A 26,176-nucleotide genomic window follows, 5' to 3' on the forward strand; every position below is an offset into this window, starting at 1 on the left:
TATCATATACTGTATAAGTCACATGGAAGAGGTGGCTCTGAAACATTGACTGATGAGTAAAAATGTATGTATATGAATGTAAGCATATTTTTCACTGTTACAATTCATGATATTGTGTCTCAAATATTGTTAAACATTTTGGTAGGAATAGTGACACTAGGGGAAAAATTCAAATGACTAATCATTATAAACCAGACTTGCTACTGATTTAACAGCCTTAGAGTGCTTGAGTTTGTATCTTGAGGAAATTGTACACAACCTAGGTACGGTATCTATAACGTAAAAGTGTACACTGTTGGAATATCTGTTCAGGCAGGGCCTGACACATCTGTAGAGGTACAGTGATGTATGTTAACAAATTATTATATGACCATCCTGCTCTTTTTATTTTTGCAGCCCTGTTTGGTTTCAAAGACATTGTATTACTTGTCTACCAAACTTGATTTTGCATCCACTTTTTAAATTTGTCTTTTTCCTCTATTTTTCTATGAAACACCTATAACGAATTGTAAATAAAGGCAATGCTTCTTGTCTCAGTGGTGTTACTCTTTCTTTCTTTCTCTCTTACTTTCTTTTTTTTTTCCAAGGTTATGATAATTTTTACACGCTTATTAAGTCCAGCTCGAATTGGACAAATAATAATAACAATAATAACACTAAATTCAATACCTTGTTCAAATTTCATGTTTTATTGAAAGACTCATCCCACACAAATGTGCTCTAAGAGCTGACAAAATACATCTACTTGGAAAGATTTAAACTTGCTTCATTGCTTCACAAACTGCACAGGGTTTCTCTATTCAAATAAAAACTTTCTATTCCAAAATGCGTTATACCTCACACAGTACATAGTACTTACGAACAGATGTTTTCTCACCATATCATTATTAACCATCAGTCATTAAGACATAATAAGCATTTTCTATTATTGGAGAAAAAAATAATACTTTACACTAGAAAAGAAATGTGAAATACGGAAATCTTTTTTTTTTTTTCTGAAGCATCAAAAACGGAAGCAGAAACTAAATATTATTAGTGCAAATAAAAAGTACAGAAGAGTTCAAACCTGTTAATACACAGTATGCAGGATTTAAAACATTACATTAAATACTCTTTCTCATGCTCATCCAGACTGGTAGCAGTAATCCCGTCCGTTTTACCATTCAGTTTCTCAATTCTCATCAGTGCCACTATCTCCTGCTCTTTATCTGACAGTGGCAGTGTCTCTGTTTTACTGTAGTCTTTGTTGTGCACTTCAGTTGTGATGTTCCTGCTCTCCCTCGGTCCGTACCACCTAGGTAAAGGATTACAATCGGTAAACCGAAGCCGAACTCCTATGGCTGATGAATGCGATGGATTTGCTTAATGAAATAAATAAAAGCTAAAGAGCAAACTTACTTGTCTCTAGTAGCAATAGCAGCAAGTATGCATACTACGGCTCCAACAACGACACAGAATGCGAAGATTATCAGCCAGGCTGTAGAAGGAGAAAAGATTCATTAGCAGGCTTACATTATGTCCCATAAATGAAAAGTCAAGAAACTGATGTTAGTGCTGTCAACTTACTAGATGGTCCATCATCTTTTCGAACATTTGGTGAAGGATTGACTTCTTCTACATTCGATGTACCTGCAGAAGATACATTTGTAATGAGACCTGATGACTTTACATACTGTATTATGTATTAACATCAACATTTTCATCAACAGATTAAGCAAGTACTATATGTATCACGTCATGATGGGGAGTAACTTACATGTATAGAGTTCATGTAATTTAAGTATAAAATAAATATAATTGTAACTGTGGAAGGTGGAAGCTTTAAAAAACTTTAAAATGATTTGCATTAAATATTTATGTGGCGAAACGTGGCATGACATCACCGTATACCTTAAATTTCTGTCTAGTTTGAACTTGCCACTTGATAGAAATTACTTTCTTCACAGAAGCTTTGCGTTCAAATATTTTAACTTAAATTTTAATGTTTTGCGTTTAATTATTTACTTTGTGGCAAACAGCAGTGTCACACGTGGTATACATCCAGCCGGTCGCAAAATAAAGATGTATTATCATTTCACTTATTATAATCTTTATTCGAGTGCTGAAGGATTTTGAAAGTCTGACAGTATTCAGTGTTGATTACTACTGTAAGGTTAACCCTGTCTGGTTTAATTGTTTTAAAATGATTAACAGTTGAAAACATTATAAATTTAAAAAAAGAAATAAACGGTAATCAGTTACATTACATTAAAGTAATTCAAAAGTTACACCACTTACTAAATTTTAAATAGGGTCATTTGTAATCTATTACAACTGTGAAACACAAATTCAGATTTATGAGAAATGTGTAAAGTTGCGATTCATTTTTAAGGGACAGGATTGGTAATAATATTTACCTTCCATACCGATGTCCACATTTTGCCTCCTCTTTGGATTAATGGGCCTCTCCTTAATGTTTTCTGACATGGATATACCCTTAGCTGACTTTGTGACTATCTCTGTTGTTGTGAATTGACTAGGCTCAGGAGCTGCAAACAATGTCTCAATATCTGATGCTGATCCACTGCCCTCTGAATCAAAAAATAAAACACTAGGGGTAACAGTGGATGAGCTCTTCCCAAAACTGGGCTTGCTTGTAGGGCCTTTGCTGTCTTCATTGTGAGTTGTTACAGAGGGTTCCTCCAAGGCTGGCGCAGCTGAGGGTTTCACGTCAGTACTGGGGACCTCCATGTCATTCAGAACAGAAGTTTCTCTTTTCACCCCTCCCATGATCTCTTCCAAATCTACTAGAAACCCTTCAGTCTCGACCTCCGTAAGAATGTCGTCATGGCTTTTTTCATCTTTGTGAGAAAACAGATAAAGGATTACTTCCCAAAAGCTTAAATATGTTAATGATGCATGAGTGTTTTGCATTTCTGTGCTGATACCAAAGCAAAATAAAAGAGTGGAATGTCGAGTTAAACCGCACAGATACTTTGCAATGTTGGTTCACAGTGAATGGTTAAACGAGAAACAATAATCACTTCCTGAGTATTCAAATACAATCAGCTTTTTTGTTTCTCCTTCATTGTGGTACTGCAGGTGCGTAAAAATGCATGAGGTCACAGAGATGTGACTAATGCTTTGGATTAGGTGTGGTTGGATAATGAACAATGCAGTGCATGTCTGCTGCATGTCTTGCTTCTTCACAATACACACCCCTCAACTCAAAAAGTAAAGTTAATGCCCCTATAAGTCTAAGCCGTTAATGCACAAAAAGTCTGCATTGATATCAAAATCCAATTCTAGGTACCGCAGGGAACAAAAGAGGGAAGCTGAGGTTAACATTGTCTGGTTTAAATGTTTCAAAATGATTAACAGCTGAGGGAACTTACTTGCTGAGGCTGTGTTCCCATTGGTTAAGCCCTCAGAGTTAGATTTACCAGTATCATCACTGTTCAGTAATGCATCTTTGTAGAAGGGAAAAAAAGTTTGAAAAAGTCAATAAGCAAAACCTGTTTTGTCAATTTTTTTGTCAAGTAATACTACCCAGGTTCTTTATACTCTCACCTGACGGGTTAAAGCAGTAGACATCAGAGAGATAATCTGCTGCTTCGGGACGGAAGGTGATATCGGTAGAACTGGAGTCACAATTTGGACCATTAACGTGTGGGAGGAACATGACATTTTGTCCATCTATCCAGCCGTATCTAAACAAAGGTGTGGGATTCATTTAAGAAATTAAGTTCTGGCACTAGGTAATATCAAAAGAAGAGCATTTATGTCTGAACATGTTATTTAGCTCTAGGCCAAGTCTATCGTAATCAGCTTGCATTTGTTTACCTGCATGTTCTCAGTCCTGTTTTAAAAGCGTCTTTGACCTGTTCCTGCGTTGCGAGTTTGTAACCTAAACTCTGACACGATTCTGAAGCCTGTTGGAAAGTAAGAGAGTAACGGCTGGTTCCCTCAACATGGAAAACACTGGCAATGCTGGATCTGCCACTGGAACCTGTCAAAAGAGAAATATTCAAAGTCAGAAAATTTCATTTATTTATTAATTCTTTTCCATGTACAATCGCACTAATGATCGGCCTGTAAATGAGGGCCAGATGTGTGTGTGACAGATGAGCAATTTAGCATTAGGTATCATTAGATAAATCTCTTAATGATTCATTGCGTGTGCAGACGTGGGCACATCTGTAACACATCTAGGCCATCTGTAATCCACTGACTTTGTAAACGACCTCTCGTTTTTGTCTGAAAATAACACGTTGAGACCAGCATATGGTTTTAAGGACATCAATTAGTGGAGCAAGTGATAAATAGTGCGCAGAAGAGGGAATAAGTGAGTTTCATTGGACTTGAAACCAGGTGGATTGATTTCCAGACTGTCTTGATATCCACATACATTACTAAAGAAGCAAAATGGTGCTTAAAACAGAAAAAAAAAATATTTTAACTAAATTAGTATGATGATTTAAGAAAGATATTTGAGAGATTTGCACTGGAAAACAAGAAAAAAATAAGAGTAAGAAAATCCTTTTGGCACTGAAGTTAAAGTCTGAGATAGGAAGCATAGGTGATCAAATAACTCTTGAAAGAGAGAGAAAAAAATTATACATACAATAAACGTAACAATCCATGGGCTGTATTACAGAAAGATCATTACTCCGGCATGCTGTCTTATCTGTAGCCATACTGATATCGGTTAAAACCTGTCAGAACGTAATTCGTTTATAAAGATATAAAGTTTATGTAATACAGCCTCAGGCCTTTATCTTAAACCATAACATATGAAATCTATCTACAAAGGACATCATCAATGCAGTAAAAGTAAGCGGGAAAAGACAAGAAAAAGCCTGCAAAAAAAAAAAAATCAGCTGATCCAAGAGCCACGTAAAGTTAAGTTCATCTTTAATAACACTAATAACTTATTAGCACTGTTGAATGTAATTTTTAGCTGTTCTCAATTTATAAATACATTTTACAATGTACTTTAAAAATATTGTGGCGTGCAAATCCATTTGTGGCATTTGCACTGATTAGAATAATTAAAGTGATTAGCTACTAGTGTAAATGTGCGGCAACTTTCTATTCCTCAACGGTTATCGTCTTTAAAGTCTCGCAGATAAGAGAAGTCAGATTAATAGTGGGGTTTATATCCATAGCCTGCGTTGTGAAAAGCAAAAGAGGGTTAGTCTCACTACTACGGTCATATCAGTATCGCAAATGTGACCTTTCGAACGCGCCTTGACCAAGACGATACGGTATGTGAGCCAACCGCCACCAAAGACACCTCTGAGATAAATCCATAACACATTCACCATCACTCACCCTGTACCGGGGCTGCCTGGAGTAGAGCCGGTGATCCAGAAGTAAATACTACAAGTAACAAAGTCCACATGTTCTGTGCTGTGTCATGTGCTAGACAAAGGGAAGTACTGGATACCTGTTTGTTGGCCCTTAACCGGTTCTTACAATGCTTTGATTCTCTTCCAGTCTTTGTAATTTTCTGAACCCTCTGGAGATGTACCTGGCCTCTTTTATACGCTCAGGCTTGGTGACACATTCTGAGCAATGATGGGTGGTGCTTTGAAGAACACACCCTCGTCATTGTCTCCCACACTTCCTCTTGATCTGCGTCTGTGCAGCCAGCATTAACATGCCAGACAACTTTGCATAATCCACTTCAGGGAAAACCACAGTTCTGGAGATTCTCATGGAGTGACAGAGATCAGTTTGTTTATGTGCGCTGCAATTTAAGTGTTGCTGCAAGTGCATGTAGTAATTTTGTACTATACTTGTTAGTGCACAATTCGCACTGACCTAAATAAAATTATTCATGTGCTCACTTACAGAACATTGCGTAAAATACTAGACCACAACGTTATATTAAGTGCCTTGAACTACTACGTACTAAGTAATAAAGTCAAAATTTGATGCATTTACCTTACTGCGTAAAATATGTTTACTTTTCATGTCATTGGTGGAAATATGGAACTATGGTTTTGTAATACAAAAATGTAATTTCTCAATTAAGAGAATGCTATATATATTTCATGCACTCGGTTCTTCACTTGGCTTTAAATGCGTTTATGTCTCTTAAATGACAGTTTCTGCACCGCTTGTTTAATTGAGTCTTGAGTTCAAAATAATGAATAAAAATGTTAAGGGCAAGATTACTTTAAGTTTCGGGTTTATTTCTACATTCTAAACCTCAGAAAAATATGCTTAGTTTAAATTGAACCGTGTTAACTAAATAACAAATATCCCTCTAAAAAAATGGTTTAACATAAAACTGTCAATTTTCTTCTGTGGTTGACCTTAATGAATACATTATGGTATTTATTTCTATATATTTGAGCTACAATTACATATTTTCAAGGAGTAATAATATCCTGTCAACTACGTTAGGTACATATTTATGGTTTGTAATTTCCTTATGATTTTAGTTGAAATATAGATTAACCTGATCAAGAAAATGTTATTATTTTATTTGACTGGCCAGCTATGTTACCGGTCTCACAGCTTGTCTGGAAAATATAGCTGACAAGCTTTTTTTCATAATATCAAAATAGAATTTACTGATTAGCCTTCGAAAAGCATATTGTTTTTGCCATTTTTTTTTTATGTGAAATGTACCCTAAATTATACAAATACTGCATGCACCCCTAAACCCAGCTTTAACTACACCAACCTGTCCCTATCCTTACCTGTATCCCATCTCAGCAGCACCAAAAAGTGTTTCGTCATTCAACACAAGTACATTCTAATATATACACCTAATATTAAGCAGAAACGAGCAATATATATGTTTCTATATAATTGATGTTTTGATAAATAAATAGCGCTGCTCTTCTCAAGATGAAAAAAAGCTGAGCAGTGGGAGTAAATAGCCTATTTTGCGGTGAGGAGGGTGGCCTCAGGTATTACGGTGAGTCAGTCTGAACATTGCTGTGGTGAGCGTGACTCAGGTGTGTGAAAAAAAGCCTCGCCCTCATGTGTGCTCATACACGTTCACTTCCTGATTCAAAAGGGGGAAGAAAGTGAAGGTGGCTGGTAAAAGTTTATCACCTTTTTTATTCTCATGTTGGATCTTGTGGATATTAAATGGAACTCAAGAATAACTTTTACCTATGAAACTTATCAGTAGCGTGAGTCTCTTCAGGCAGTTCAGTCTGTGACGTTGGAACATATTGAGAAATGGTGTTTTTTTTTTTTACTTAAAGAATAATAAGGATATTTGTTTATCTGGAGATATCACAACATTACACGTTAATGAAAGACCAGGAGCTGCAATATCACAAATGTGACTGTGTGGCAGAACAGGATAAACGGAGTCCCGTTCTTGAGCTTAGTGTTGAAGCTGTGAACTACAGCCTGCGCACTAACTGCATTACATTATAATCATTTCAATAGTAACACACGATTTTTATGCACATAGAGGAGCTAAAACAATGCATCAGGCCAGATACACATTTCCTGGATACTACAAAGTGCAGACGTGCAAGGTGTATCACTGCGTGACATCACTATGATATCACACTGTGATACTGGAGTACTAGTTATTGTCCAATAAAGCAATTGTGGTAATCCCTACAAGGACAGTAAAGGCTAAAATTCTTGACACTTTGAGGACATAAATCATGTTTTCGCAGCGTATTAACATGAAAGATTTTCTGTAAGATCCGGGAAACTCTCACATAATGATATTGCATGTAATACCCTGGAAACTGAGCAAGAGAGAGAGAGAGAGAAGCCCTGTTTCCAGGGAATTAGTGATGCTGTAACAAACGTCCACTGAACGGTTCATTCACAAATGTGACAAAAGAAAAGAACAACTTTCCGGAAGAGAAGTTCATCAGGCGAGATGAAGCGTTGGCTTTGTCGAGTCTTCCAGTTTAGCGGTGAGTATGTCTAATGCCTTTATATATATTTTGTTAGAATTGAATACAGGTGTAAAAAGACTTCACTGATGCTTTATTCAACTGCTGAATAAGGATGAGTCTGTAGCGCATGTCGTAATGGCAAAACAACTGGTTTAATACAATTCTCACTAAACTTTAGGTATAATAAAACATCAACAATAGCATCAGCATCAGTACATTTTTTATAATTTAATAAACAAAATTGCACTGAATATACTGTGTGTTTGTTTCTAGGTGAGGGTCAACCCCTAACTGACATGATGAATAAAAAAAATCATTGAAAAGTGTTCTTTGCAGCAGAAGAAGCATTAGTAAAGAGGAGAGAGAAACAGATGTCGGTGAGACTTTATTTGTGGACATCCATTAAATACATTAAGACAAACCTGATTTAAATTAGTTCAATATCTCAGCTACTTGTAGGCCTACACTACACTGCACTGTATATTTCATACATATATATATATATATATAACTGATCTCTAAACTAAACATAATTTCTCCCAAGGTTTTGTTTACACCATTCTGTCACCTGTGTTTGGGTTTCTTGCCACTGTCATCTTTTGGCTTGCTTGTTTGGGGACACATATTTAGCAATATTATTAATCTGACGGACTGAACTGAGTTGATGAGATGATGACACCCCTGTTTTCTACAGAACTGCTATGTAGAAGATAACGGCTGTGGTGAAACAATCTTTATATAGTTTAGAATAATATATATATATATATATATATATATATATATATATATATATATATATATATATATATATATATATATATATATATATATATATAACTGCTATTGTATGTCAGGAATCAAGTGCCCTCTGTCTTCTCGGACATGTAAGAAAGGGATTCAATGAAGTCAAAGTCCTAAAGGTAGATTTACACATGATTGTTTCTATGATTTTTTCCATAAACGCATGATATTGTGCAATGGGTAGATTAATGGACTGTCAGTGGATGGGCAGTAAGCTCTGAGAGTTCATTATAAAGGTCTTCTTTTGTGTTGTGAAGATGAGCGCAAGACTTTTGCGTTTGGAACAACATGAGGGTGAGTATATGCTGAAAGAATTTTCATTTTTGGGTGAAACGACCTGTTAACTTTCTTTTTTTACCCGGCGTGTTCAAAGACATTGTTAATGCATGCCACAAGAAATAAACTGGAAGTAGTACGAATACTTTTCACAAACACTTGGTTACATCACAAGTAAGATTTACTTCAAACATACTAAATATGCCTTTAGTAAAAATGGTAACTGAAGTTGAGAATTTCTGTTTTTGTTTCTTTGTTTTTTCAAACTACAGTGTTTCCTGAGATAAAGAGAGTCATAAGAACCAAGCGGAACAATACAAAAATGAAACCTGCCTGAATAATGAGGGAAGTGATTGCGTGATTTGTAGATAAACACTAAGTACATTAAGTGCAACTCTTAGCCTGTTAATTTAAGTATGAAAAAAGTAAAATCATTTATTGTTGTATTGCTGCTTGAGACATTCACTGTTGTTTTGTACTTTAATTTATTGTATTGCAGATGTGTGCAAATAAAACTTGTAATTCTGAATATTTTGGTTGCATTCCAGCGTTACTGTCCAGGGCTTTATTAGTATTGCACTTTGTTTGTGTTGAATTGTAGTTCAGTTGTATTATATATTGCAGCACTACTGCAGTTTTATTAGTGTACTTCAGCTGAAGTGCAGTAAAATTCTATTGCAGTTGTTTATTAGTAACAGCTCAACTGTAATTGTGTTTCACTATTACTTCATATGTATCGCAGTACAACAATGCTGTAACGGTAACAAAACATGTAACAAAAACCCCAGTCATTTTTGTAAGGGTATCAAATTAAAAAAAGTAGAACAGATGTTATATCTAATTACTGACATCCAAACTCTTTTATTTTGCTCATATTCCTGCATACAATTAATTAATGTACCTCTTGTTTATCCGTACGTATACCTTTTTTTTTTTTATTAGAACAATTTTTTAAGTTAGGCTTAGGTTACAGTTTATCGAGCGATATGCACATAAAGTCTAGACAAGGTACGCAATTAGGTAGCAAAGCAAAACGCCGGTTTGTGTGAGTTTGACATTTTTACACGCGCCCATCTCCTTGTTTGGGGGGGTCTTTTGTCTTTAAAAGATCTGCACTTCCGTCTTCCGCTGCTGTTGAGTCACGTGTTGGTTTGTGTCGTTTTGGGCTGTTCGGTTCCTCGAGATATTCACCATAAAAGTTTTTCAGCGTTATTTTTACAGTCTTGTATTAGGGATGTCGTCGGTAATAAATATCGTACAAGCGGAGTGCAACGGAAAGGAAATAGGGGTAAAACTGTGCATTGCATATGATGTCCACGTGCCTGGTTTTGCATAATCTGAAATGTCGTCGTTTCTTCCGAATCTTATAAGCTTCCTTCTTATCGAGACAGGAATTAAAGCATTAAAGATTTGATCAGGAGTGTGCGTTATGAGGGTAACCGTGCAGTAACAGATGTTATGATACTGTTTAAGGATAAGGACCATCCTCGCGTGCTGATCCCAGAGCTCTGCAGACTCTTCTATAAGCTGGGTTGGGTGACAGGAACCGGGGGAGGAATAAGCCTGCGGCATGGGTTAGTCAAGGCATTTTACATCAGTAAAATAAAATGCACTGCGTTTCGCAAATTCGCTTGCTATGTGGATTAGTGACTTGAAAAGTGTTCGTGATAAAGATATGCAAAAAGGTCTTAAATGCAGACCACGACCCAGTCTCTTTTTTTAATAAATGGATGAATTAATGTATCCCAATAATTGATCCATGATGTTTGTTGCTTAAACCCAAGAATGCATGTCTTGTCAATAATTACCTTCATGTTCTTCAAAACCCCACAAAACCGTTTCTGTCTCTCCGTGGAGGTAACCAAAACTAAAAAGTTAAGTTAAGACACGCGCGAGCTTCCTTGTGTAATGCACTCAGTGCGCGCGCGCGTGCTTCAACCATTGCTTAGATCCAAATAAAGGCTTAAAGCTGTCCATTTTATAAAGCGATCATACTTCACAAATTTGAATTAAACCACACGATTCATAATGAATACATTTTACAATGATTTTATAACCTTTTTGGTTACCTCAAACTTCAACAGAGGGACAGAAACCTCTTGTGTTTTCAATAATAATAATGAAAAATGTACAGTCATACAAGTTTGAAACATGAGGGCCAGTAAACAATGACCCATTTTTCATTCATAGGTTATTTGAATGCCTATCAAAATAATTTGTATTTGAGGAATTAAAACATGCTTCTACCATACGCTTGCAAATGTATAAAATTTATGGTCGCGTATTATTCTTTTTTTCAGTGAGCATATTTATATAGCTCCCTCGGGTGTTCAAAAGGAGAGAATACAAGTAAGTTTTTTTATTACTATTATTTCTTCATACTAGCATGTTGCAGCACGCAATGAAATAACGCCAACAAACTTCTGTTTATAGCAGGAGGACTTGTTTGTGTGTGATATTGACGAGAAGGACATCAGTTGTCCACCTCCACAGAAGAAGCTGAAGAAAAGCCAATGCACTCCCCTCTTCATGAACGCCTACACAATGAGAGGTGCTTGTTCACACACAGTGGGTTGCCTCTGTTCCATACTCCATTTACAAGACCTCGTCCTTTCTTTTTCACAGGAGCCCAGGCAGTTATCCATACGCACTCGAAGGCTGCTGTTATGGCGACCCTCATGTTTCCTGGCAAGGAATTTCGCATCACGCATCAAGAGATGATCAAGGGGATTCGGAAAGGAAACTCCGGTACAAACTACAGGTTGTACTTGTTGCTAAGAGGCTTCGCTCTTGCCAGTTTGTGTTAGTAATACGCACCACTTTCTTGTCGCGTAGTAGCTGATCCAAAAAAAACGAACAGCTGTGATGCCAGCCTCTTGATATTTGCGGTTATTTACTGTTTGTGTGTTTTGACTCAGGTACGACGACACTCTAGTTGTTCCAATTATTGAGAACACCCCAGAGGAGAAAGACTTAAAAGAGCGCATGGCCCGAGCCATGGACGTGTACCCCGACTCCTGCGCTGTTCTCGTCCGCAGACATGGGGTCTACGTCTGGGGAGAGACCTGGGAGAAAGCAAAGACGATGTGAGCTATAGGGAATGTGTGGATGCTATATTTTATGCAAGTCTACAGTATTTATCTGTTAAATCTGTGTTATTTTTCAGGTGTGAATGTTACGACTACTTATTTGACATCGCTGTGCAGATGAAACGGTGTGGCCTGGATCCCTCTGCTCTTCCCACTGAAGATAAAGGCATTGTTTGATACATTTAAGTCCCTGAAGTTACCAGATGTTACTTCTATGATTTCAAAATAATAAATGCTAATTGCACTTTTGCACAATTTATGACGTTCACAATGATATGCTTTTCAGCATTCTCTTTTTTTTTCAATTACCTGCAAAGAGAATGAATTGTAATACTGATCAGAACGGCTAGCAGCTTTCTGATACTAATTAATGTCATTCTTCTTTTTGTCTGGTTGCTATGATGCTTAGCAACAATGGCATCATAATGTCATGATTAGCATTTGTTGCCTAATTTGGCAGCTGTTTGTATTCAAATGAAATTGCTATAAAAATGGAAGTGCTTATAAGTCAAAAGCGCTCAGAAATACAGAGTTATTACCATATATCTGTTGGTTTTGTGATTAAAAAGTGTTTTGTTAAAAAAAAGTGTTATTCCAGAAGACAAAAAAAACAGGTTATATTGATTTAAAGAATTATAAATGATGTTAACGGTGTACTTTTTTTGACAGAATTGCTCAGCAAGGCTACATTTTCTCAAAAATACACTATAATATAGTGATATATTACTGTCATTTAAAATAGCTGTTTTGTATTTAATATATTAAAATATTTTAAAACTTCATAGTTACATGGTCCTTCAAGAACAATCTGTTTTCAATGCTCAAGAAATATTTATTGTTTTCTCTAGAATTCTTTGATGAATAAAAAGTTTAAAAGAGCAGCTTTTGAAATGTAAATGCTTTCTAATGTTATAAATGCCCTAGAAATATAACTGAACACACACACACACACACAATATTTCTGTCGCATTTGTGTCTTGACTTGTGTTCAACAAACTCTTCAACGGTAACAGTAATATATATTTCATATAGTTCATGAACTGATCAGAATGGTTGTGTCATTTATTTAATTACTTAAAGCTGCTGCTGTATAAGTTTAACAGATCTCACTAAATGTTACGCTTTTGATTTATGATTTTATTAACCCCGATACTGTGCGTACTGCTAGACATCCGATTGGGATTCAACCCCATATATACAGCATCATACACGGGTAATATTGCCAGGAGATGGCACTGTTGTCTCAATGGCCTTTTGTACTTTGCATGAATTCTCGTGGATGTGCCCTCTGCAACTTCAAACATGTTTGTGTTAGTCATTTTTAGCATGTCTGCATTTAACAGCTTGAGTGTCAGTGGAATATGAAAACAATTGTATTGTGTCAGAGCCAGGGCTCAGGGAAAGACTCTCTCAGATGATGTTTGAGGCGACCCATGCAGGCATGTTTTACTGCCATCCATTTTGTACCGCCTCTGCCTGCCCATCCATTTGAACGAACATTATTCTCGAAGGCCCTGTAATTCACAAGCTGCCCCGTAACTGCTATGAGCTGCGGGGCTGGTCTGAACTGAGCCTGGGCGATTCGAACCCTCTCGGAGGCAGGTCTCATCATCCCTCCGTATGCTGTTGCAGTTAACATCTCTGAGGCGATGCCTTATGTTGTCGAGCAGGTTTCGTCAGCTCGTGATCGAATCTGATACACCTTCCTTTTCAGAACTGCTGCAGACCATCGCTGGCGCAGATATGCATGCAACTGAAGCCGAGTAAAGAAAGTCCATAATTCTAACCAGGCTATCTTATTAATTATTTATTGATTTATTTTGCGATGTCTTAAAATTGACGCGATCATTAAACATATCGAATATAATTTAAGCAAATGGATTCCAGTTACTTCTGAATGTGTATTTGATGGAGTGCAGTCATTTACATCAATGTTTATTTATATGAATAAAGCGTGTCATCTTCATTAGCGGTGCATTTCAGTGAAACCCAGGGATAACGTTCAGATACACTTTAAATGTAAATGTCTCGGCTCTCAGAAGGATTATATGCAGTATATGCTTTATTCTATAGCATAGTTCAGTTATTTTTGGGAATACTTTGGAAATATTTTGCAGATTTTAATGGATGATCATTTTAGCAGAATTCAGAAAGCCTTTATTAGCGGCAGTTAAAGGAAGATGGCAACTTATTACAGGCTCTTTTTCGGTTCTTTGCTTAGAATTAAAAGGAAGTTATAAACGCACTTGAAGCGAAAGTGTTTACGTACATCCAGGCGCAATCCACGCTCATATGGGAACGACGTTTGGATAGGTAGACGATGCACACTAACAAAATAAACACGCAACAAAAGCGAATTAATCTTGAAATGTATGTTAAACGATACACTAACTTACTAAAATGTTTAACCACTCATCCACATTTGCCATTTATCTACATACGCTTCAATCCAATCACTGTAGTTTGTTGAGTGTTGATGTTTAGTGCAGTATAGGCCCGTTTCATTTTAACCCTTTAATATAAGAGAGTAATATACCAAATGAGAAGGTTCTCCATGGGCTGCTGTAGTTCACAAGATTTCTGAGAGATTGTTTACCTCAGCATTAAATCAAAATCAGAATTCAGTCAAACTCAACCAAGCGTTTGCGAATCAAACCAAACAGTGAAATATGTACTTCTCATATTTGTTCTTCTATTTGAGAAAAACGTCTCATACAGGTGTCTGCCTGGATCAAAGCAAAAAAATAAAATAGAAATTCTGCCTGCATAGAGGTCCCAAACTGCAGAGGAAAATGTTGGCTACTTGTTGAAAACAGCAGGGCCGTATTGCAGGCAATCAGGGGTCAAGCGTAATTTGCTGTCTTTGTGTGTTGCTCCCACTGAGCTCTGTCTATCAAGATGGACGACTAATTCTCTCTCTCTCTCTTTCTCTCTCTTTCTATAAGGGACAACTGCACTGTTGAATGAATCCAAGAGAAAAGAACGTGGCTAATGACCTGAATATCCTGGGGAGGACGTTATAAGACTGCCAAACCTGTTCATCAAAAGGCTGAAAATGTCCGATGTGGGCTGAAATGAAACACGGAAATCTGTGAGCTAGAGTGCAGTGAACCGAAGCCGACTAAATTGAGTATGTGTGTACGCAGGTACTTTGAACATAAGTTGCTCTTATTGATTTCAAGCACATAACCTTCTCTGACAGGTTTTAGAGGATTTAGTGTGGGCGCATATAAAGAGTGGGGTAACAATGGTATAGACACAGGTCGGCCTCTGTGTATCCTGTAGTGCATCGTGTGTTCGGTTTTATGTTTAACAGTTATGACTAAAGGGTAGAACATCATCAAATGAGTCTGAGCAACACTTGAATTACAACTTATTACCAGGTGCATAATACTCAGCTTCTGTTATTTTGATTTGTTTGATGCTGCGGTGGGAAAAACAACCCGTCTAGAATAAGGTATTTATATCTGAATTGTTTTTGATTTATTTTGGTATAACTGAATTAATGTTCCCGCACCGTTTGTGTTAAGAAAAAAATCAAGGTCACGTGATGCATCGAGATGTTTGAGGTTTTATAACGACCCGATGAGTCTTCAGTATAGAGGAATATAATATAACACGCAACGTAATAGTCTTACTGTTAATAATAATTTCAGAAGAAGGGAATATTTTGCAAAGTAAAAACATTATTTGCTGTACTTTTTTTTAGATGCGCGACATAGAGCTCAATACATAACGCACAAACATCAATCACTGTGACAATCAAAAAACATCATTAAGTAAAAAGATGAGCTCTGAACATCAGCACATCACAAATAACTTACAGTGACAATGAAAAAACAATAACAACGGCATAAATTAAGTCAGCAAAAAGCAAAACAATATTAACAGTAGGCAAATAATTCATTCATGCTGCAGTGCATGCTGGGAGCTCCCTAGACAAATCAGCTATATTCTTGAATCTGAAATAGTTTGCGCAGACATTTGGAGGAATACTGTTGGGCTAACATGTTTTTTATGTAGATTCAAGGTAATTTCTGTGACTCGACATTTTTTTGATATTTTTTTCATCAACACTGTAAAATACCTTTGAGCCACATTGAAACATTTTGAGTTGCACATGTCACAAGGTGAGCAATGAATATACAACGGAATATGTGATGTTTTATCTGTTTGTAAGGAAGGTCTGATGCATATAACTCATGCATGGCTGGTGGAATGGGTGTAAGCACTGGGGTACATTAAGCAGGTAATCACTATGCTTTTTTGGCTATGCTTCGTCAATGCCTAACAGTGGAAAATCAGGATATTCAGCTCTCCCTGAGCTGCGTCTCTAGAGACATCGATCATCACAGGCCCCTTCCACAAGCTTTGCTTGTTTTGCACACATGCTCATTTGCAGATTGATTCAGACCCCATCGATTCAAAGCCTTGAATCAACCAGCTATGTCCTCACAATTACAAGAGTGACATCTTATATCCCTGGCCATCGCTGAAATAAAACACGATCTAAAGCACCGATGATTAAAGCTGCGAGACAAGTAGGCATGTGTGAATTAGCAGTGTGAAAAAATTTGTGATTCATGTTTTTATTTATTTTAGTGAGTATATTTGCAAATAAGCCATTAGAGGTGTGTGATGTAAAAGTCGCAGAGAGTTCTTGATGGAAAATTGGTTTTTCAGTGAGACTTCTATTTCAAGAGTCAGGTGTGTCTGAGAGCAGTCAAATTGCAGCTAACAATGCTCACATCTCTTCATAGAGGCAGCTATAGCAACAGAGATATGCAGCTGAGTGAACAAGCCTGCATTATAAATATCCTAAAATACGCTGAAAGTAATTCCAGGATACGGGGCCATAACCCCATACAGACATATGGGCAAATTATTATATATATATATATATATATATATATATATATATATATATATATATATATATATATATATATATATATATATATATATATATATAGTGTTTTTAAAAATGCTAATTAGAAAAAAAGAATAAAGAAAATTGGTTTGTGATGTTAATTTATTTAGGGGGTCAATATTTCAGTCCTTTATTTCTTTAAATACATTAACCCACATAATCAACAGCTTTTCCCCCCAAAAGAAGTTTATGGCCTTGCCTGAACAATATGATGGCCATGTGTATTTGAACATACTGAAGTCTTGCCATTTTTATGATTTGAGGTTTGACCCGGGGTCAGTTGCATAAAAGGTTTAGACTAGTCTTACAAGTTAGTCGTCTATTTTTTGTCTTTAAGACTGGTTATATATATATTTTTAATTCAGTTATATAAAATGATAGATTAGTCTAATTTGAATCCAAAAATAAGACTGATTAATAAGACTCATGCTTAAGTCAAACTCGTACTTAAGACGCCTTCTTAATAGAGGCTTTTTCGTGCTCTAGTTTATGCAAGCGGCCCCTGGTCTTAGGGACAGTGAAGTAGGGTTTGTTCCATCCGAGTGTTTATTGCGAAAAAAGCAATTTTGCAAGGTGTCAGGAGGCACAACAGCTGTGTGAGTCATCTTAATATTACTTCAAGCTTTGCAAATGGTTGTGAGATATTTTTTTTTTTGCTCTCTAATCCAAATTTGATCTCCTTATTTTTGATGAGTCACTGCCTGAAACCATGCAACATTTGATGCTTTGCTTTATGTCAAGACGATCCGAATCAGTTCCATCAAGCAAAATGGCTCAGATTGGTTTTAAAGGGATCAATCTGTCTTCATTTACTCCCCCTCATGTCATTCCTAACATGTATGACTTTCTTTCTTCTGTGAAACAGAAAAAAAAAAAAAAAAAAAAAAAAAAAAAAAAAAAAAAAATATATATATATATATATATATATATATATATATATATATATATATATATATATATGAAAATGTCTTTTAACAAAGTTGAGGAGGTTAAATGCAGTTTGGACACCAACATTCTGCAAAATATCTTTTAAATATAACAGAATTTTCAGTTTTATAACAAGAGATGATATAATGACACCAGCATGTCTGTTATATACCCAGCTTTTTTAAAAAGCTGATATATGATTTGACAAACTAGGTGATTCGATGGCCCTTTTCTCTCGCTCTCCTCACTCACTCTCTTTTTTCCCATCCTCCTGTCTTTTTCCTGCCCACTGCTCCTCTCGCCGCTCTCTTTGTATTTCTTTGAAATTGCTGGCTATTGCTGGGAGATTCCTATCAGAACAGGTTTTGAACTGAGGGGAGACACAGAGCACTTGTAGAATAACAATGAGGCCATGGCTCCGGCTCTAATATTAACTTATTGAAAGAGTCCCCAAGAATTGTGTTGTCATTGCTGTCTTTAGGATACGTCAGCGTGAACATTAGTCCTTTGATTTTGAAGCTATTAATAAAGGCCATGGAAAGGTTAGTCCATCAGCGGAAGCAATGAGTAACAATCGGGAGTCTCAGATGTTTCAATTTCGTGTTAGGAAGATAACGTCTTTAAACTCTGAAATTGAAGGGGGTGGGGTTCTGCGGAGCTCTGTATTTCACAAATTCACTGAAAGCATTTTATTATCCTTAGTTTTATTCAATAAACTGTCATTGCATCATGCATAACTGCAGGGAATTGTGTTCACACAGTGCTCTGTTATGCAGTGCAAGCCAGTTGCTGGTGCTTAGATACACCACTCTCATTTTGCAGAGAGTTTTTCCAGACACAAAAATAAACCAGGATTGAAATAAACCCAGTGTTACATAACATCAGACAAATAACTCTTGCAGTCTCTCAGTCTGTGCCTGCCTTCCAATTTGTTGTTCATGATGTTCTGTTAGTTTTGCTCTTCGCTTCTTAACAAGGACGCAGGTGCCTTGACGGAAATTCAATTTGATACCATTAATGAGAAGATTCCCTTTGTATCAAGGCGCAGAAGTGCTTAAGGGAATTTTTTTGTGTGTAGGTTTTGTGCTACGGTTTAATAATGAAACATCATGCACACTGCAGAGTTTCTCTGCCATGCTAAGCTGGAAGCGCTCGTTGCTTTCCAAGGAGAGGTCCACCCTAAAGTGGGCATCGTTTAAGCCAAAACACTTCGAGAAGAAGGACTACCTAGTCATGAAATCCAACAGCGAGCACTCGAGCATAAATCACACTCTTAAGATTCTAAGCCTTTCAGTTAGTGAGGTGCCTGTGCGATTTGTTTCCCATTAAGCCTAGTTTCTTGTGTCTATTCGGGCTTAATTCTGGAATTCGGAGGGTTTTAAAGGTAATAATGTATTGATCTGAAGACTGCATGCTGATGTTTTCAATTTTAGAGGCTTCTCTCCGAAGACAACTCAGAAGAACTGATTCAAAGTTGTGTGTTTCATAACACTCCTTTATTGCTAATTATGGGACTGTGACAGCGTTCCGCGGTCAAATCATTACGGAAGCACTGGATTACCGAGAGAACTCCATAGCAGCAGAGATGAAGGTGTTGTGACTTTCCTAGTAGTGACAATGTTTGCCAAGTATAGTCATTGCCTGCGGCAAACTGCACCAGCAGGTTGTGAAGACGGGAGCTCATTGAGTGATAGGGGGGTGACGTCAATTTGTGAGTCCTTTGGGAGCTATTCTCCTGAGCTCCTTATTTTTAACATTCCATATAGTGCCGTAAGTCTTCTGACGGGTCGGTTTGTTCTTATTTCGAGAGGGATAGGTATCAAGTGTGAGGAGTCAGGCAACAGAGAGATTGGTCCCCTTTTGCTAAGCGGATAAAACACTGTTGTCGACATTGCCAGTTCCTTTCATCCAGACTTTTTTTCCCGCATGCGATCTTTGCAGCGAACAGGAGGATAGATGGTCCTACATCCTGCAATTTGCTGAGTCTTAATCAGACTAAACAGAGACGCCTTGGGAAGTCATTACCCTTCTATTATTTGAAAGGACATGAAGGAATGGCTACATGGGCAAAGCTCCTGCAGAGAGCCCTTCCATTCAGCCTTGTAAATCAGACAATCCATAGAGGAAGTGTCACAGGAGCATTGAAATACTCTGCCTGTGATTAGCCTTTGACCATGTGGCCACATATTTGCTTAAAAACCACTCTGGGCCATTATATTTCACAGCTCTTTGAAAACACTCTTACATCTCGAATGCAAGATGGCGCTTAGATTCAAGCACAGTATTGAAGATGAAATGTATTTGTTTCAGTCTGAAATGCTCTGATCAGCATGACATCTCAGTAAACTGCCCAAGAGAGATATAAAAGAGAAATAAATCGAAATGCAAATACAGAACGACATGATGGTGTCCTTGAAGTCAGTGGCTGTTTTTTTCCTAATATCATATCATGCATGTTTTGGTTGAGGAATGAGATGAGTCAGCAATTTAATTAATGAGCAATTTTACTTCGCTGTTTGCACAGGCATTTTGAGCTTACCTTCTGATATCCAGGCTTACAGTTAAACATCCGATAGGATGACTTCCTTGACTTTGGGTCCAGCCCAAGAGACGATTCGTTACATGTGTTTTCGTAGGTTTAAAAAGGGAGCACAAACAAAAATAAACATGTCTCCTCAAGATGAATTACAAGCCCGGATCATTTTTCCCCTCAAGCCCCTTGAGATAGCGCTCGCTGACAGTATAAAGGAGTTTTTGTACTTATTGTTATTGTTATGTCCACTTCATGTGTAGTTATTTTTTGCTTTCGCTTACCATGGGACTCATTCTTTTAATCTTACCCAAATATTGCTAGAGCAAATACATTTCTCTGCTGCATCCTGTATTTTAATGCTTCTTATCGCAGTTAAAAAAAAAAGTCCCAGCTGTGGTTTGCGGTTACCAAGATAAAAGGTACTTTAATGGCATTTAGCTGAATTAAATACGGAGGAACTAGGCTGGATAAGTTGTATTTTGTTGATTCATGATGCAACTTGGCACATCGATTTCCGGGCATGCTGCTTGCAACCGTCTCAGCAGCCGTCATCTGCTTCTGGCTGGGTTCTTATAGCACTTAAAGCTGGAGAGAAGCGAATGCATGAAATGATTCGCATGAATATATTTCCTTTCCTTGATGAGCCTTCCATAATTTTCAATCTGTTTTAAATAACGATGCTCAGGCGCACATTTAAAAAGTCGCCGTCCAAATGAAAACAAAGGAGCAGCTAACGTTGAGAGTGAAATGAATAAAAATGACTGCTCCGTATGCATTTGCTTTCTCAGCTTGCTAAACACCCTGAATGATAACAAACACAGTCTCTCATTTGGCTAATGACAGGCATATTGTTCTTGACACTGGCACATGAATGCTGACTCTGTTCCATCTTTGTATTTTGAACCCTCTTTCACCATCAGCTCGACCAGCCGATCACGTTTGCAATGGTTGGGTAGCTTTCTCTGTAGGAGGGGAAATGAGGACAGTTTGTCATTATCAGAGCAGGCTTGAGAGGAATTTAATCACAACTGCACATTCAGCAAGTCTCTGACGTTATTGAATGGGAAAAAAAATGTTAAAAAAAAAAAAAGAAAGAGAAATATTAATACAGAGAAGCAGACAGATCACTCTCATTAATCAGAAAGCAGTGTGCCTTCCTCCAAATGCATGCTGTGCACGCTGCAGGTTCACGGGACAGTACTGCTGTTAGTGTCCTTCCCATTCAGTGAGGTGAGACCAGCCACATGAAAATAGCTTGTGGATTTAGGACCGGTGCCATCCTTGGACTTGTGACATATTCTCTGTTTCAGATAATGAATTGGATTCAATTTGTTCCAATTTATAGAGAACGGATCAAAAGGTGCAGAGTAAGTAGGAGAATTAATAAATAAGGATGGAGTCATGAGAGGAAATGCGCGTGTAGAGGGATGATGTGTGACTCAACAGACAAAGATAAGCAGTTTTAGACCTTATAATCGTTTAACGGCAGCGATTTAATAATGTTTGACTTTTTTATCTGGATTTGAGTTCAGGCAATTGCCTGGACCACAATTTGCTATCAAACTGGGACAAGCCCTTCCTTGTAGGAAGGATAGAGGATATTTCTAATGCCAGTAATTCCATCTTGGAGTATTACGCTGCCACACCTCTTTCTTTTGCCACAGCATAAGAGATACTGAAACACAGCCCAGAGACAGCTGACTGAAAGCAGTCTTCTGGTATATTTTGTTGAATCTTTGTCTTGCTCTGCAGTTTGTAGTCAGCATTAAACACTATTAAATCCTCCAGTAGGTCCTCTGTCAATGTTCGTAAGGTCAAGGAAATGTGTTTCCAACATGTAATTCATATCTATCTATCTATCTATCTATCTATCTATCTATCTATCTATCTATCTATCTATCTATCTATCTATCTATCTATCTATCTATCTATAACAAAACAAAAGGCTGCTTTATACACAAAGGATGTTTGGAAATCATGTTGGAAATATGCCCTACACCAAATCCAATCTTAAACCTACCTGGGTGTTAAAAGCTAAACTGATATAAAAATGCATTTGTTGATGCAACCGTGCCATTTCAACTTCCTTTTACCCAGATTTAAACTTTTGTCGAACCGTAGTTAGACAGGATTCAAACAGGAGCTTCTCACCTTATAAGTACGTCTCTGTACTCTGTCAGCTACCAAACGAACCTATCATCTATTAAAACCCGTAGATATGAAGCTGGATATGTGTGATGCTAACTTTCAAAAGCATTCATTTTCAAATATCCCAGCATATTAATAATATCATATTAATACTGAATAAGTCATAACACGATATTCTTCAAATAAATGTGTGAAAATTGCACCTTATTGATAAAAATGGTAAAGTTGTGTACTCTAGTGTACATTTATCTTGGAAACTGCAGTTAAATGCACTTGTTAGTACATTTTTCGTGTGTCCCTAAAAAGTGCACCAATGTATGTTTATGCCATGAGACCAGGTAAACTGACACACTAAAAGAGCAAACCATTAAAACCATTAAAACCATTTTAGCTGGTGAAAATACTAGTGGCTAACACTATATATATATATGTATATATATATATATATATATATATATATATATATATATATATATATATATATATATATATATATATATATATATATATAGTAACACTTTAGAATACTGTTTCTTACTGCATAACTAATAAGAAATTATTGATGAACTAAAGTGTAATTATTCATTAACACTTAACTCACTACTGTTAATTACTAAGGAATCTGTGTTAACTAATCAATATGCACTACAATTTTATGACGGTGTTAAGTAACAGCTAGCTAATCAATAACTAATGTATTCTGTCATACCTTCTGAAGAACTAATAATAATCATCTACCAATTAAGTTTCAAGAAAAATAACTATGAACTAACTGATAATGAACAGTCATACACAGTTACATTGAATTATGACCCTTTCATATAAATGTTATTAGTTCGAACTTAAAACAGTAGGCCTATTTTAAAGTGAAAAGACAGTAATTAATAAAGAATTATCAGATAATTCCACAGGAATTACCCGGAACGTGAAACAATGTTCTAAAGTGAAAATATAGGGAACCCATTAATAAATAATTCACAAATATTTCTCCAGGGCCTATTTTGAACCTGAAACTGAAAAGATTAGAGAGGTTAAAAGAGTTTAAAAGACTCTCTCTTTTTAGAGACACAGTCATAAATCTGTATTACATACTGATTAGTTAAAGCAATTCCTTAGTAGTGAGTTTAATGAATAAAAAGCCTGTTAATTCTTCAGTAATTTCTTTTTAGTGATGTAGTAAGAAAGAAACAGTATTCTAAAGTTATTTATATATAGTTATTATATATATATATATATATATATATATATGAGATGATGACATAAAGCATTAGTTATTAGAATAGTCACTGGGTTAACTGCACCTGCTCCTGTTCCTTCTCTCAGAGGACTCACTAATCTGTTGTAGGAAGACAGCTTTAAAGATACATCCACACACTCCTCATAGCCACAGAGCGTCTCCTCCACTGTGCTTCCATTTCAGGTGAATCAGGCAGACCATGTGCCGGGGTCTCGCAGGATCCACTGGTGCATAACATTGTTGACTGGCCAGTTTTAAGCAAGAAAATCTGTTGCGGAGGAGGGCGTTTTAAAAGAAAATAAGGCTCAGTCTCCAGCAGCGTGTTTTGTTACACTTGTGGATGTGAATTAATGTCATTTGTAGATGAAGGGACAGTGAACTTAGGATGACAAGCAGCAGACAAGCCTTGCAAATTCTTTTTGCACAATTTTCAAGAACATGAAGGACCTGGTTTAATATTAATGGTTTAGGATTTGGGCTACCTGCATAAAAGCAGCTCAGTCTCTCTAATTATAGCTGACACGGTTCCTCTGCTCATAATACACATGCGTGTTCACCACACACTCCTCCTTCATGAATATTCATTCCTGTGATATTATCATACTCTGAGCGGTGACTCATTGTGCTTCACATCTGACTGACATGAACAAGATTGAAAGTGAGGTCCCTCATGAATATTCATATAGCCCTAACAAAAAAGTAATTATGCATAATGTCAGATGGAGTATTTCGTAAATGTGAATGTAAAACGAAGGGGGGAAAACTCAGTCGTATTAACTTCAATTTGCTTCTCTAATGGTGGAGCACGTTTAGCCTTCAAATAACCTCCAAACAAAAATATACATAAACATATTTATATATAATCAAGTATAATTATGTATACATACATACACACGCGCACAGTACACGATACAGTATATACAGACGTTTTGCTGGACAAGAAATGGGATAAGAAAAAGCGTCTGCCATGCTTACACATCAAACAATATGGCAATATCTGCAGTGCAGCATCTACCCTGCTGTATTAGATTTACAGCAACAGTGCCTGACATGGAACATGGTGAGACTAGGAAATAACAGTGTTCCATCAAAGCTGTATCTTTGGGGTGCTTAAAAAGCATGTGCCTTGCAGAGACACACATATCCTAGCAAAAATGTAGACAGCTTCTGCCCTCCTTTGCTCTTTTTTGTTCTCTTTCTATATTCTTGTGTCCTTACTCCTTGCCAAATCTATTATTCATTCAAGCAAGTTTTTCAGCTGTTATGATTAAGCCATTACATCTGATACCCTGAACAAACTTTTCAGTCTTGCCTGCGGTGTTTTCTATGAACCTACTCTCTTTCATTCATTATGGATTGAATTTGAACTTTTTTTTTTTAAGGACAAACCACTACGGTTTCATTCACTCGTGGCTTATTTAGGTGGTGCTTAACATCTCGAGCTCTCGGATTTCTATCCGGTTGTGAGTGCAAATTCCACATGGCCACATAAACGTGTCTCCGGAAAATAGATATAAGTCTGATCTGCTATTCCTGCGCAGTATGCAAATATTCACTTCTGCGTTGATGCTAATAGCAGGCAGCAGAATTTTGCTGCACTTGATGTGGCTCATTAAAACTAAAAACAGCAGGCGGCTAAAACTGTTTATCAATGATTACTCGCTCACATGTGGAATACAAGGCTTCTCAGCTTCCACATGTGCTGACTAACAGGTCTGTTAGGGGAGAAGTGAAGGTTATGCCCTGAACAACCAGATGCATTTACCCTCTTGCATCTTGTATGCGTCCCAAACCACCTCCTGAGGTTATTGAGCGATTGGATTGCTATCCATCTTGAATGCTTCTCTGAGGGCATTTGCGTTAAATACATTTTCATGACGGGATAGTTATGCAACCGGTAAAAATGCAGTAGGTTTAAATACCACCTCTGAAATAATGCACGAAATGCAAAACACGGCTTCCTCTCCAATGTAAATATGAACATGTAAATCTAAGCACGCATAATAAATGACCAAATCATGATAAGTGGAGAAAACTGGTTGTCCTTGATCATTTTTATATAGTAGAGCACTGATAAATGGCTCAATGTGTTATGAGCATCAGGTTGGTTAAAAGCATCTTGACAGGCCAAATTGTCAAGTACATTTTCATGTAAATCCAAAATCGAGTCTTATTTTCAGCCAGACTTTAATGAAAATGTTTGCTGCAGCAGATGCTGGCAGACTGAAACAGAAAACAAAGCCTGTTGTTAAAATAACCGTGCGAGGGGAATCCAGGAACAATAGCTAGGTGCCCTAAAGTCTACCAAACATGCATCTAACAAGAAACCAATGTATACTGCTCCCAGCTTTTCAAGTATTTTCTTTT

The 26,176-nt window shown here is 36.9% G+C and overlaps 2 protein-coding genes across 2 annotated transcripts; one reads left to right on the forward strand and one right to left on the reverse strand.

Annotated features, from left to right (window-relative positions):
- Positions 1-668: 668 nt before the first annotated feature.
- Positions 669-5,508, reverse strand: cd44a (CD44 molecule (Indian blood group) a). The gene is made up of 8 exons (XM_043245552.1): positions 5,314-5,508; positions 3,823-3,988; positions 3,550-3,689; positions 3,375-3,449; positions 2,397-2,840; positions 1,567-1,629; positions 1,399-1,477; positions 669-1,294 (listed from the first exon to the last, which is right to left on the reverse strand). Exons 1-8 carry the CDS (start codon positions 5,381-5,383, stop codon positions 1,099-1,101), a joined length of 1,233 nt encoding a protein of 410 aa, XP_043101487.1. The 5' UTR covers positions 5,384-5,508; the 3' UTR covers positions 669-1,098.
- Positions 5,509-10,052: 4,544 nt separating this feature from the next.
- Positions 10,053-12,289, forward strand: LOC122349495 (APAF1 interacting protein). The gene is made up of 7 exons (XM_043245558.1): positions 10,053-10,233; positions 10,419-10,519; positions 11,246-11,294; positions 11,379-11,496; positions 11,571-11,706; positions 11,864-12,031; positions 12,112-12,289. Exons 1-7 carry the CDS (start codon positions 10,180-10,182, stop codon positions 12,209-12,211), a joined length of 726 nt encoding a protein of 241 aa, XP_043101493.1. The 5' UTR covers positions 10,053-10,179; the 3' UTR covers positions 12,212-12,289.
- Positions 12,290-26,176: the final 13,887 nt, after the last annotated feature.

The sequence above is a fragment of the Puntigrus tetrazona genome, chromosome 7 (assembly GCF_018831695.1).
Source record: "Puntigrus tetrazona isolate hp1 chromosome 7, ASM1883169v1, whole genome shotgun sequence".
In the NCBI taxonomy this organism is placed as follows: Eukaryota; Metazoa; Chordata; class Actinopteri; order Cypriniformes; family Cyprinidae; genus Puntigrus; species Puntigrus tetrazona.

Coding starts and splice junctions, on each gene's coding strand:
- cd44a (XM_043245552.1), bottom strand. CDS start 5,383: ATGTGGACTTTGTTACTTGTAGTATTTACTTCTGGATCACCGGCTCTA. Junction 2,841..3,374: donor TGGGAACACAGCCTCAGCAA/GTAAGTTCCCTC, acceptor TTTCTCACAAAG/ATGAAAAAAGCCATGACGAC. Junction 1,295..1,398: donor GCTATTGCTACTAGAGACAA/GTAAGTTTGCTC, acceptor TCCTTTACCTAG/GTGGTACGGACCGAGGGAGA.
- LOC122349495 (XM_043245558.1), top strand. CDS start 10,180: ATGTCGTCGGTAATAAATATCGTACAAGCGGAGTGCAACGGAAAGGAA. Junction 10,234..10,418: donor GCAACGGAAAGGAAATAGGG/GTAAAACTGTGC, acceptor ATACTGTTTAAG/GATAAGGACCATCCTCGCGT. Junction 10,520..11,245: donor GGAATAAGCCTGCGGCATGG/GTTAGTCAAGGC, acceptor TCTTTTTTTCAG/TGAGCATATTTATATAGCTC.